General features: G+C 35.6%; 1 protein-coding gene across 3 annotated transcripts in view; it reads left to right on the top strand.

Annotated features, from left to right (window-relative positions):
* The window catches only part of SETD3 (SET domain containing 3, actin N3(tau)-histidine methyltransferase), a 62081-nt gene that overhangs the window by 18274 nt on the left and 30514 nt on the right, over positions 1–13293 (top strand). For all 3 annotated transcript variants that reach the window (XM_066188773.1, XM_066188774.1, XM_066188775.1), the window contains 5 exons: positions 5414–5523; positions 7183–7275; positions 10349–10497; positions 11598–11670; positions 12194–12450. In XM_066188773.1, coding sequence (XP_066044870.1) covers positions 5421–5523; positions 7183–7275; positions 10349–10497; positions 11598–11670; positions 12194–12450 — 675 coding nt within the window. In that variant the 5' untranslated portion in view covers positions 5414–5420. The remainder of the gene's footprint in view (positions 1–5413; positions 5524–7182; positions 7276–10348; positions 10498–11597; positions 11671–12193; positions 12451–13293) is intronic.

Below are 13293 nucleotides of genomic sequence, written 5' to 3'. Positions count from 1 at the left end.
TATAACCCATCTGGTTGAATACAGCAGAGCACTCCTGAACTAAACTTTTTTCCCAAACGTGAAATTGGATGAAGTGTTCTGTTAGATTTCAGATGTTTTGAAAAAAAACATTAATAATCTATTTTTAGATTATATACTTTATAAGAAATAATGTGTGACTTTTTAATGGTACATAGACTTCACTGTGCTGGTATTTGGAATACATTTTCTAGACAGCTATGTATAGCAGCAAATCCTTTCAAATTATGGCTCTTACTAAACAATACAGCTGTCAAATGCATTAGGTTTAAATAGTTATATCTGTTTCATGTAACTGAACAGTGAATGAAGATAAGTATGCAGGAAGCAGAAACCTGTTTTTCTGATTGGGAATTGGATCAAAAAGTACAGTTTTGATCAAGGTAGAGGATTCCTTAAAAGGAAACATTTCCATAACCAGGTATCTCAAGATATCAGTCTGATGGTTTTGTTGGGTTATTTGTTTGTTTGTTGTTTTTTTTTTTTTTTGTGGGAGAGAGACTTGCTAATTTAATCATGCATGCAGAATATTTTCTCTAGAAATTCTGATGACTAAGAAGCAATAGTTAGACAGGATGCATGTATCAAAGGAGAGAGCAGAAATACTTACAGAACTTATTTCATATTCATATGCTGGTAGCAGCGTACTGAAAAATGCATTTCTGATTATGGTGCCATCAATCTTAGGAGTTGTGTTCAATGAACTTGGTTATTCTATTGTATGTTTGCTGTGTGTTATTTGAACATCAGTAGTAGCTGAGACATATCTTGTATTAGCCTTGAATTTATTACTTGTGTAGACCAGATTTCCGCTAGTTTTTTGGTTTTGGCCTCTGAAACAATATTCATCTATGATGGTAATACAAATACAAAGCATTGTTCAAATTTTCCTTTTCCTCGTATTTGAGAAGCTGAAGTTCACATCCTCTGAAATCAGCTTTATCTTTATACATAATTCTTGGCAATACTTTCATTGGAATAATGGATTCTTGCTACTAACGTGTTTCATACAAGCAAAAATTCAAAAATTAATGCTGACTGTGTACCATATTTAAACAGCTTCATGTATCACTCTATTGTTCTCAATCAGTGGTGGCACTTTTCATGTCTCCATGTATAATATGTGCACAGTTGTCTTTGGTTTTTTCTTTCTCATAAATTACTGATGGATGTTTATATTTCGAGCAGATTATTCCTCTCATTACAACTTTAAAAAAATCATGGAAAGAAAAAAGCCTGCAGTATATTGGTAGCTGTGTATACAGAACATTTGCTAATACGCTTTTTCCCAATTTATTGACCAATTAGCTTGCTTCGTTCTTGAAAATGAGAAAACAAAATCCTGCAAAATAATTTCATTTTTTCAGCCTCTATATCTTAATACTTGTATCTTGATATAAACTATAGGTCAAAATTTATAACTTTTATCATTAAATACACAGTGTGTGAGTGCCTTGATTTTCTGATGATGTTCTTGCTCTTACGATTTTGGACTCCATCTCCAGTCTTGCTGTTGGATCCATTGCAGACCCACTTGACTTGATTTTTCTTAAGAGCATTAGAGTCTAAAATAAATGTATCGGGATGACATATAGGACAGGGGAGCACTCAAGTGAATAGGTGCTATGCAGATAAAGTCTTTGAGAAGGATGTACCATGAGAAGACTGCTGGGGGGTAAAGAAAAAAAAATAAACCAGAAGGAAAGACTGTATCATGGGAAGACCATGAAAATAAACTCTAAGTTCATTTTTTGTTGGTATTGTTATTCTTTGTCTCACACTACATTATGCAGGTTGACCTTTTATATTGATCTTATTTCCAGTGAGTGCTATTATAAATTCAACATGGGTTTCATAATGAGTGTTATTGCCCCCATCACCTGAGCTGAAAAATATTAAGAAATCTCATATCAAATGTCAGTATTTGTGGTAGAGCAGCACCTTTCCAGAGGATGTCCAGTGTTCATTCACAAACATCACAAGATGTGATCAGGCAGTGGTTCTCACATTGAATTTCTGGGATCTCTCCTTACCAGCTGCATGTGTGGGCTTTTCATGGTAGAAACTGTATTGGGAAAGTAAGTGATGCAACTCAAGGGGGGCTGATAAAATTAAGCAGCACAGGTGCGTTGTTTGAGCCTCTGACATCTATTTGTCAGAGAGTGCTAAAATCAGGGGATGTGGATTTTCCTCAGGACTTCAGAGTTTCTGTCTACTCAGAGTTAGTCTTGTTCTTGCACTATGTTTAATGTCAGAAAATGAAAGACTCAGTTTCTTTGCCTTCCCTTTGGAAAACACCTTATAGTTTTGCCTTACTTTTTTCCCTTTTATGACGGGTTGCTTTTCAGTCAGTTTTGAGCTTCTTTGATTTAGGCAGATGTTTGACATCTTTCAGATGTCTAACATTGTGGGCATGAGTGTCTCTCTCCCATCTCACTGCAAAGTAACTGGGCATAGAATCTTCTATGCTATACAGGGAGATATTATTTACTGTATAGACTACTTATAGACATGAAGACTTCAGTTGCAATAACATGGGAAATTGTAGGAAAAAACCCCATCTGGATGTTTTTTAGATCTGTAGATTGAGAGGCTCCATTTTCTGCTTTAGCTTCAAAGTTGAATCAGGTTGCTTAGGGCCTTACCAAGTCAATTTTTTGAATTCTCCAAGGTTGCTTGGAGATGCTGTTAAATCTCCATCCTGTTCAGTGCTTAACCATCCTCAGGGTGAGGAGTTTGCTTATGTCTATGTGGAATTTCCTTTGAGGCATTGTGTTTCTGTTGCCTGTTGAGTTTTTGCTGTGTTTTCAACAGCAATAGCAATTATACAACAGAGAGAAGAATCTGCCTTCACCTGTTGTATAATTCCCTATCACATTGATGAAGGCAGTAGCAGACTCCTTTTCATCTCCAGACTGAAAAAATGATGTCTTTCATTTTACTTGTTAGCCCTTTTAGTGGCCTTCCCCTGGATGTGCTCCAGTTTGCAAGTACCTCCTGCTCTGTGTGGCCTAAAGCTGCAGTACTGGACATGTGGCCTCACCAGTGCAAGTAGAGGGGAATAATTGCTTCTCTTGACCTGCTGCTTATGCAGCTCAAACTGCAATTGGTTTTCACTGGTTTATAGGTGCTGGCCTTTGTTGAACTTGCAGTCTCCCAGAGTCTCCAAATCCTTTCCTGCAGAGCTGCTGCTGGTCCAGTCTGCAGCTGTGGTGCTGTATATGATCTTTTCCTTCCCAAATGCAAGATACTTGATCTTTGTGTTTGTATAACTTAACAAAGTCACTTCTGGCTTCTTCCTCCAGTTAGCTGAGATCCTTCTGGATGCTGGTCCTGCCCTTCAACATGTTGGCTGCTTTTCCCATTTTATATCTTCTGTAAGTGTGCTGAGGATCCATTCTGTCCTAGCATCCAAACCTGGTAATGTTGGCCAGTGTTGTCTACTGAGAAATACTGCACCTAATCACTTGACATAAAGGCTTATGGACCAAAACTCTTTGGACTTCATTATTCAAGGAATTTTTTTCCTGCCTATTCAGTCCATGTCGCTTCAGTTGGACAACTGGGGTGATATGGAAGATAGTGTTAAAAACCTTGCATAAGTCAAAGCACTGGCAACCATCAATTCTCCCTGGTCTATGAAGCCACTTACTCTTCTGCTTAAGAAAGTGCAGGGTTTGCTTTTAAAAGTCTGTTTTCTGATCCCAGTCACATGTGTCCATCATACCTGGAAATAACTTCTTTTTAGAACTCATTCTACATTTTGTACAGCAAATGAGTTGAGACTCGCTACTTTTTAGTTTTCTGGATCATTTACTCTCTCCTGCCTCCACCTTATCATCAGCAATTACCATGACTTTTCAGAGATGGTAGCTAGCAGCCTCCCAGAGACATCAACTACCTTTTTCAGTACTTTGGATGTTTCCCATCTGATCCTGTGTACTTGCATAGGTCCAACTTACCTACATAGCTTTTTGACTTGGTAGCTCCTCTCCCTCAAACTTCGCTACTAGATGCAGAAACATGGTAAACCTGATAGCAGCCCTCCCTGCAACCATGCCCGAAGTGTCAGGTATCTCAACTTTTTCTGTACCTTTCATCACTAGGTAGCTTCCTGATTTAGCAGCTGAATTACACTTTCCCCAGAGTGTCTTCTTCTCATGGTAAAAGCTTTTATTCTTGCCTTTCACATTCATCTTCAATATCAGCTCCAGAAAAGCTTTGGCCTCCCTCCTTCATCCTTGGCTGGCCCAGACAGTGCATCTATATTCTCCTCCAATTGCCTGTCCCCACTTCCGCTTTACCTATGTTTCTGTTTCATTTGAGCTCTGTCAGTGAGGAGTCCTGTGTGCAGTCAGCTGGCATCCTGCTGAGCCTGCTGATTTTCTTTCATATTGGGAAGGCTTGTTTTGTGCTCAGAGATGAGAGTTCAGGAAGATGACTGGCTGTCATGGACTCGTTTGTAGCCTCCAAGGTCATTCTGCTTACCATTCCCTGAGCAGCTGCCAGCTCTGTCTACTGCAGTGAGTCCAGAGTCTTTAGTCCACTTTCTTCCTTCCTTTCTTTTCTCAAGACTTACACTACAATTTCACAATTACTGCATCCAAGGCAGCTGGCTGTCCTATGCGTGAGCAGTTCTTCCTTATTCATAAGTACCAGATTCTGCACAAGGCCTCCCCTAGAAGCCTGTTCAGTGCCAGCATCAGAAATTGCTCCCAGTGCATGTGAGAAATTCCCTGGATATTTCACACCTCACTGTACTGCTGTTCCAAGAGGTGTTGTGTGATTTAAGGCCTGCATGAGAACAAGGGGCGCTGAATATTGGAATATCAGCCTAAGATGATGTTCCATTTACTTTGGGAACTGAAAATAAGTGTTCTTTAACTAGTTGCCTTGAATCACAAGAAGCTGCAGCAAAGATATACAGATGGTATTTTGTTTTTCTTTCCAAAGAAAATACTTAATTTTCAATTCATTTTGAATTACTGTGTAACGTACAGTCAAAATACTAATTCGGCTGCTATTGGCCATGCAGCTGATGAGATAAAATAACCTGGTTTTCTATAGGCTGAATACTTTGGAATCCATAATATTTGTTCACAACTAATGAATTTTCATGTGATTCAGATAATTTTTCTTTTTGTCTCTAAGATTTCTAGTTTCTAATTACCCTGAAGTAATTAATGTGCAACTACATGAGATACTGCTTCAGATTGCACTGTTCGGCTCTTACATTGAGGCCATGCAAATAATACTTGCACATATATATGTGTGAGAAATAATTTCTCATTCTTTTCTTTTTTATGTGACTAGTTAAAGAAGATCTTGTTCATTCATACTTTTTATATTTTGTTTCATGGTAATTGGTGACAGTGTGCTTCTTAATCTGTTTTAGTTGGAAGATGGGGAAGAAGAGCCGAGTAAAAACTCAGAAGTCAAGTACAGGAGCCACAGCGACAGTATCTCCAAAGGAAATGTTGAATTTAAGTAATGAGTTATTGCAAAGTAAGTTTTGTTTTTATACCTCTCTGGGAAAAGGGATGGTGTGCAAACCACTCAAAAACATTTTCTTGCTGAGGCCAATGAGTTGTATTTTTTCTCTAAAGTGGCCAAGCTTGCTATTTTAGACTGCTTAAGATAGTTACTCTGAGATACATACTAAACTATCTCTGTTAATATATATCATTATTGCTTATTTAAGTGCATATTTATTGGGCAGACCATATTTGTGGCAGCATTTGGCTTTTCATCTGAATATAAGCATAAATACTGGGTGAGGTTAGACTTTTAAACAACTATATAACTTGGCATTGAAGCTTTGTCAAAAATGGGTTTTTTGTAAACTTGAAGAACTACACTTTTCCATTTATCACTTGAACAGTACTTTGAACTGTTTCTAGAGTAGGGAAATTAGCTGTGGGAAGCAGTAATACAACTCAGTTCAACTGCACAGATATTTTTGTTGCTTAGATAAATTTTTTCTTCTTGTTGCTGTTTGGAATCTTTTTGGAGTGCTTCGATCTTGTGCATAGACCAAAGATTGTTTCACTTGTTGAGGAACTTGGAACTCATCCATTATTTCTAGTAAATATGAGAAGCTGAGCATAATTTCATACAATGGTGCTAAAATACTTTTGACTTTTTCTACAGTCATTAGTAACTGTGCTGTGATACAGTTCTTTTTGAAACACAAGTCCAGATTTTCATATTCTGGACACATCTAAATGTTGCCTAGAAAAAATTAAAATTCTTCTTTGCATTGCCCATGAAGAGGAGACAAGGAGTTGGCAAAGCAGTTTGATGCTTATGCTACAATTGGCCTCTGCTTTGCTACCAAAAATAAAATGTAGATCTAATTTGCTAAGCAAAGACAAGTATCAGCTGTTCTTTTTGTCAAGCTTCCATATTTTATTCAATGCTAAGATTTTTCAAATCAGTTGAGCAAGGTAATCTTCAGCTGTCCACTTGGATTTACATAGCTTAGATCAAGAAATCCACACATTGACATTTAGAATATTGGCAGAGACACTGTGGATGTAATCTAAAGCTAAAGCATGGCTTTGTGTTCCTTTCCTTGTCCCTCTTGTGCATCTATGAAAACAGTATTGACTAGGCAGGTCAAATGTATGTACCAGCAAATTTCTCAATTAATTAAGGTATGCTCTGTGCTATTATTAACTGCTTTCATTACAGCAACAGTGGTGGTAAGCAGGCTAATGTAAACAGAGAGCTTTGCTTGTATTATTGAAAACAGACACTTTTTTTGTTGTTTGTCTTATCTGAGATATTATTTACTTAATGGCCTGGTTGTTTACCTTTTTTTTTTTTTCTTCCAAGCTTTTTAGACATTTACTATTTCTTATATCTGAAAGAATATTAAAAATAAAAGAAGTTATACTATGAAGATTTCAAAAGTCTAAATTAATTACCTGTCATATAATGGGATGTTTATAACAGTGGAGATTTTTTTATTTGCCATGTAAATATATTTGAAGGGCAAATAGTACTGGGATTCTGTTAAGTTACTTTGAAACCATAATTCTGAGGTTAAAATATATGTGTATATGTGTGTGTGCATATATATATATATATATATATATATATATATATATATATATATATATATGTTATGTACTTAATTAAAGAAACCATTTTTATTTCCAGAATGCAGTAGTCCTCCCCCAGGTCCTGGTAAGGAGTGGGAAGAATATGTACAGATCCGTTCGCTTGTGGAGAAAATCCGCAAAAAGCAAAAAGGTAAATGTGAAACACTTGCAAGTGTTTCTGAAATGTTCAGGTGGGCTTCACCACTGGCATTAGCCATTTTAATACCCAGAATTCTAAATTATCGCAGACAGATGATCCTGTGAGAATTCTGCCTGATAAGTAGAAAAAGGAGCTTGAAACTGTTTTCTCATCACAATCTGAAGGACTAGAAGTAAAAATCCTTAGAGAATAATAGGCCGCCTTGGTTCCTTGATTGCATGATCTGCAGCTCTGCCTCTATAAATCTGAACATTCTGAATTTAAATTTGTAACTGTTTTACATCAAGACTTTAGTGGATGTTAAAACAGTTTCAGCAATACAACATCATGACATCAAGGGATGACAAAAATATGTAAATGCACAAATAAATATATCAGCTAATAAGTCTGTCTGCTCTAAATGAAACACATAATCAAAATAAAGAAATTATTATTATATCATGGTTAATTTTGTTAAATTAATTTATTTATTACCAGTTTTCCAAAGTTTAAGGTATGCGTATTTTTCATCCTAGATCAGTTTTCTTCTGTTACGCTCTGTAACATCTTGCTGTTGATGACACTATTTTTAATATTAATTTTGTTATATTTGGAGGCACAGTCTAAAAAATGCTCTTCATATAAGTTTAAGTAAAACTAACCTCTTTTATGACTGATGTATTTTAATGACTGAGAAGTAACTTTTTAAACACGCAATGAGTAGATTTGGGCTGGACATACCTGAAAAAGTCCTAAACAATTCTTTCTTCTCTGGTATTTATACAGTAACAGCAAGAAAGCCAGACTACATATAAATGGAGCTTGACTAGTTCATGGTGTTACTGGATAAAGCAAATTCTTTAGAGGCTTGAAATTTCCCTTTTAATATATTTTGACTGATGCGTAAAAACCTTACTTCATGAAAGGACTTAACAAACCTCTGAACATCAGTTTTTGACAGATAGTGTATGGAAGAATAAATGATGCTGTTTGAGTGACTGCATTCTGTAGTTGTATAGACATGAACTTGGTTTATTTTTTAACTGTGCCATAACTTCTATAAACTTTTTGTACGTGTCCAGGTTTTTATGATGTAATATATGTATTAAAGTAAGTCACAATTCAGGTTAATAAGAGCAGAGTTGGCATTGGGGTTTGGCCCCTTTGCTGTGTCTTTCTTCTGCGCCAGAAAGATTAAACTATCCATGGGGAAGATGCTGCTGGCAGAGATGGTAGAATTTTCAAAGTATCATCATAATAGAGCATATTTTTTTCTTTGGAAGATACAAAACCTACTAACCACACTGCTATTGACATACAATTGTCTTTCCATGTAACATTCTTTCATACATAGTGAGTAGCAATGGTGTGGCATCTTTCAAGACTATTTTTAGTGGAACATAGTAGTTAATACTACAGAGTTTGCTAACTTAATAAAGGCTTTAGATAGTTAGCAGAGGAAGTTCCTGTTGGGAGCTCTGAGATGTACATATTAATATATATTGCCAAGAGTATTATACTTTGTGCTTTCCTTGACTAGAATGTAGGGTTGCAAAATGTGAATTAGAATGATCTTCAATATAGAAAACTCTTAATTTGGAAACTGAGTATTTTTAATTTCTAAAATTTTCCTTGTTTGACTCATGAGAAAAATCTTAAATAAAGCTACTTTTCAATATAGGTTTTCATCAGTACAGCTATATTTTGGTCCATATAAAACCAATTTATTCCCCAATGGTGCTTATAACTTAAAGGAGCTGGTTTTCTTTTTAATTAGGAAAAATTTGGGAAATATTGATCCACATTGTATATGAGGAATAGAAGTAGAATTTCAGAGATGCTTAAAGAATGGTCTGAAGTACAAGCTGGATGTTAAAGCTTTCAGTAGTCTTCTACAGTAGCAAAAGTTGGAAATCAAAGGAGCAAAGTCTTGGACAGTATAAACACCTATCAAGTTCTGTAGAAACTATTCAACTAGTCTCACCAGGTTTGTGGGGTCATTATGTTTCAAAAAGTACTTTGTAAATACTTAATAAATTTTTATACTGCATCATCAAAGATGAAAGTTTTAAATTATAGTTGCAATTTTAAGTTAACTACAGATTTGATTAGTTCTGGGCCTTCAAATACAAAATTTGGAGGCAGGAGGGGGCTATTTTAAATATACTAATGCTACTTCCCTAAAATAATTTAAATCTCAAAATGTGTTTTATTCCCTGTGCGTAGCCAAAATATCTTTGGATGTAAAGCATCTTGCTGATGACATTTTGTCACTCATGAAATGGCCTGAGCATTCTAGGGGCTTTTGGACACTTTTAAAGTGATCTGACTCTAGAGTTTGGGTTGAGGAGAACACAGAGAGACGAAGAGGTACAAAAGGAGCTGCCTAAGTATATCCAGGAACTATTATAGAGATTCAAATGAATTCACAGTAAAGAGGAAAACTGAGGAAATGAATGAAGCTTGTGATTTCACTGGTGAACCACATGCTGTTGGAGAAGCAAAGTGTAAAAATTTGGATGGGCTCTGTGATGTCAGGAGGATGATCCTTAGATATTTTAGATCTATCCATAGATCTATCCTTAGATATTTTAGTAGATCCATATGCTACAGGAAAAGGCTAACTGCCTTGTATGTGAAAGAGGCAACTCAAGATCTGCTTATCATCAGTTGCAGTGCTGAATTAATGAAATTACAGCTTGCCTCTCAAATTCTTCCTTGTCTGTATCAACATGTTGTGATGATTGCATTTATCATTGATATTGACATTGGAAATATTTTTGCCTTTATTAAAAGGGAAAGAAGAAGAGAATTCCATGTTTCATTACTGCTCAGTTTGGGCAGTTGCATTTTTAAGATGACTAGTAAGCCAATTCGGCACAATATGGAATTTGATGAAAATTGGCCATGACATTTATATAGTATTGAGTAACATTTAACAAAGACCAGTTCTGACTCAGCTACTTCAAAGTAGCACTGCTGTGAAATAGCAGATAGCGTTTTGTGTGAGCCTCTGTATTGAAGTTTTTTATCTTTCTGGATCCTCTTATTTCTGCATTTGTTTTTCAATAAATTGTGTATATAGGTTTGTCTGTTGTCTTTGATGGAAAAAGAGATGACTATTTCCCTGAATTGATAAAGTGGGCAACTGAAAACGGAGCATCCACAGAGGGTTTTGAAATAGCTAACTTTGAAGAGGAGGGATTTGGTTTGAAAGCAACAAGAGAGATAAAGGTGAGCATGTGAACATGTGACTTAGATTAGAAAATAGTGTTTGGAATGTATCTGCAGAGCTCTGAAATGCTCAACCCTTTTCCCCCTTTTAACTGCTTATGCTGTTCTGAAACATTACATACTGAATCTCTGTGTACTTGAGAATAACATTATTGATAAAATTGAGTATTATTTTAGATGACTACTGATAGTTCTATGAATTTTTAATCAATCTTTTTTTCCTCTGTGTTGCCTGTACTCTTTACCTAACCACCAAAGTACTCTACCCACTGATGTATCTCTTTATTCCATGTTTTCTAACTATTTAGTCTCTTCTTTCATGTCCCTTTTAAAGAACTGAAAAAAAAATTTGCCTGAAAAAGAGGTATTTGCAATACCTATTTAATCTCTTACTTATTCATGTTTCTTCTTTTAAAGAATTGGTCATTTCGTCTCAGAATGAAGTGTTTGCAATACCTGTTTTCCAGTGGAAATTAAAAAATCCCCAAATTATGATAATTGTAAGGGATTTTTTAATAATCAGATAAGGAGTATAGACACACACAGAGTTAGTTAACTGTTAAAAGGTAAACATTCAAAATTGTGTCTTTTCATTCCCATTTTGTAGGTGGGAGACAGCTTTGAAGACCAATAAGCTGTTGTAGAAAGACTATTAGAAAATGAGCATAATATAATCATTTAAGAGCTTCATTAGCACGCAGTTAATACATTGACAGAAATCCTGAACAGTTCTTCTAGAATAAAAACAGCCAATATGAAAAAACTCTACTGCGAGAAAATATGTGATCATGTAATTATTAGCAATATAATGTATCTGGTAGCTTTAAGGTTGTGTGGTAAATATTAGCAGTTCCAAAATGGAAGGGCTTTATTTGGTATCTGTGTGTCAGATTGAAACATTTGGTTACCATAATATGAAACACAGGTTGTTTGTTGAATTTGCAGTGGAAGAGAAGGAAGAATTTTGATTCAGAATAATTTTGATTTAAAAAAAAAATTATGCAAACAACTTGTAATTTAAAGTTGGTGTATATTTGAGACACTTGGCATATCATATAAATGTTAACTGACCCTCTGTTGCTTTTCTTTCCTTTCTGTAGGCTGAAGAATTGTTTCTGTGGGTTCCTAGAAAACTATTGATGACAGTTGAGTCAGCTAAAAATTCAGTCTTAGGTAAGAGCTCAAGGAAGTGTTTAAGAAAGAAATTAATATTTATAGGATCTTTCAGTAGGAGACTTTCTTTTCTTAGATGATTGTCTTTATTACAGGGCTTGCTTTTCATGCCAGCCATCAGGTTTGGAATACTTAGAAACTTGAAGTGTCAGTGGAAAGAATTTAATTTCCCGGTTAGTTTCTGGCTGAGTGCACTGGATATCTTCCACAAGTGTGTGTGTTATTTTGAACACATATCATGTAGCTTGTATAATACTTAGAGATAAAATGTTCTGAGGTATTGAGAATATTGTTCTAGTTTTGTCATGCAATTGTACACAAGGCATTTGCTGTGTCAAAAAACTTGCAGTATAACACAGTGTAGGCAGCTAAATATTTTAGAAACCTAAAAAGCTTTTTTTTTTTTTTTTTTTTTTTTGTTAAGTGCTTGCCTATTATTTAATCATGTTAGTTTAAAGTCAATCTAGGATAATATTTTCTATGGGTAATCAATTTAGTTCCTCACCTGTCTTGGTTAATTCAGGATCCCTGTATTCTCAAGATCGAATTCTTCAAGCCATGGGCAATATAACATTGGCATTCCATCTCCTTTGTGAGCGAGCCAACCCCAACTCTTTCTGGCTGCCCTACATCCAGACTCTCCCCAGTGAATATGATACTCCTCTCTATTTTGAAGAAGATGAAGTACAGTATCTTCAATCAACTCAGGCCATCCATGATGTTTTTAGCCAATATAAAAATACAGCTCGACAGTATGCCTATTTCTACAAAGTCATTCAGGTAAGAATCTCAAGTATAGTATATGCATGTTGTTCCATGATCCTCATTGTGGAAGGTGTGAAAACAGTGATGCTGAATAATAGTACAGGTATATTGTCCTTAAAAGTCTGAATCATTAAAGCAATTTCCTGCTGTTTTTTTGAACCGCTATTGAAATTTGGCACTTCAGTAGGCATATGGATATATAAAAATGTATTTAGTTGGTTGAGAGAGGTTGGTTGATTACTGCCCTTTTTTTGAAATGGGTGAGGTTTCACCTGGAACACTGTAAAATTTTGGACCCACCAGTGCAAAAGACATGTTGACAAAATGGAATTTTGTTGACAAACTGGAATGGAACCAGAGGAGGGCTATTAACATGTAATTTGGTTCAGCCCTTTATCTGGATGGTGACTAGGGGAGCTGGACTTGTTTGTTCTGGGGAAAAGGAGATCAGGAATGATCCAGTCACTGCTTTCATCTTGCTACTGTTAGCCAGTCTCTAGAAGTTTGCAGGTTGAAAACTTTTCTGCATGACCTACAGAGGTCTACAACCTATGCCTCTATGATTCTTTGAAAAATGTCTAGTTTGCACTTAACAAAGTAAAATTATAATTGTTAATTGACAGAATAAAACCAATGCATATGTTGTATTTCCAATGAATGTGGATTAACTGTTGTCTTCCGTTCTATTTAGCGTAATTATTTTGATTGCTTTCAAATACAAAGATAAACCCATCTGGTAACAGTTAGGGTATGGAGAGGCTTGAGATGGGTGAGCTTTTCATTGTGTTCTGAAGTAATGATTTAAACTGAGTTTCTAACAGAACCCTGTTAGTCTGACTGATACCTAGGTAAAATGTT

This window comes from Chamaea fasciata, unplaced genomic scaffold, assembly GCF_029207755.1.
Source record: "Chamaea fasciata isolate MVZ Bird 193981 ecotype frontalis unplaced genomic scaffold, bChaFas1.0.hap1 SCAF_7, whole genome shotgun sequence".
Classification (NCBI taxonomy): domain Eukaryota; kingdom Metazoa; phylum Chordata; class Aves; order Passeriformes; family Sylviidae; genus Chamaea; species Chamaea fasciata.
This window is presented reverse-complemented; position numbering and strand designations above follow the sequence as displayed.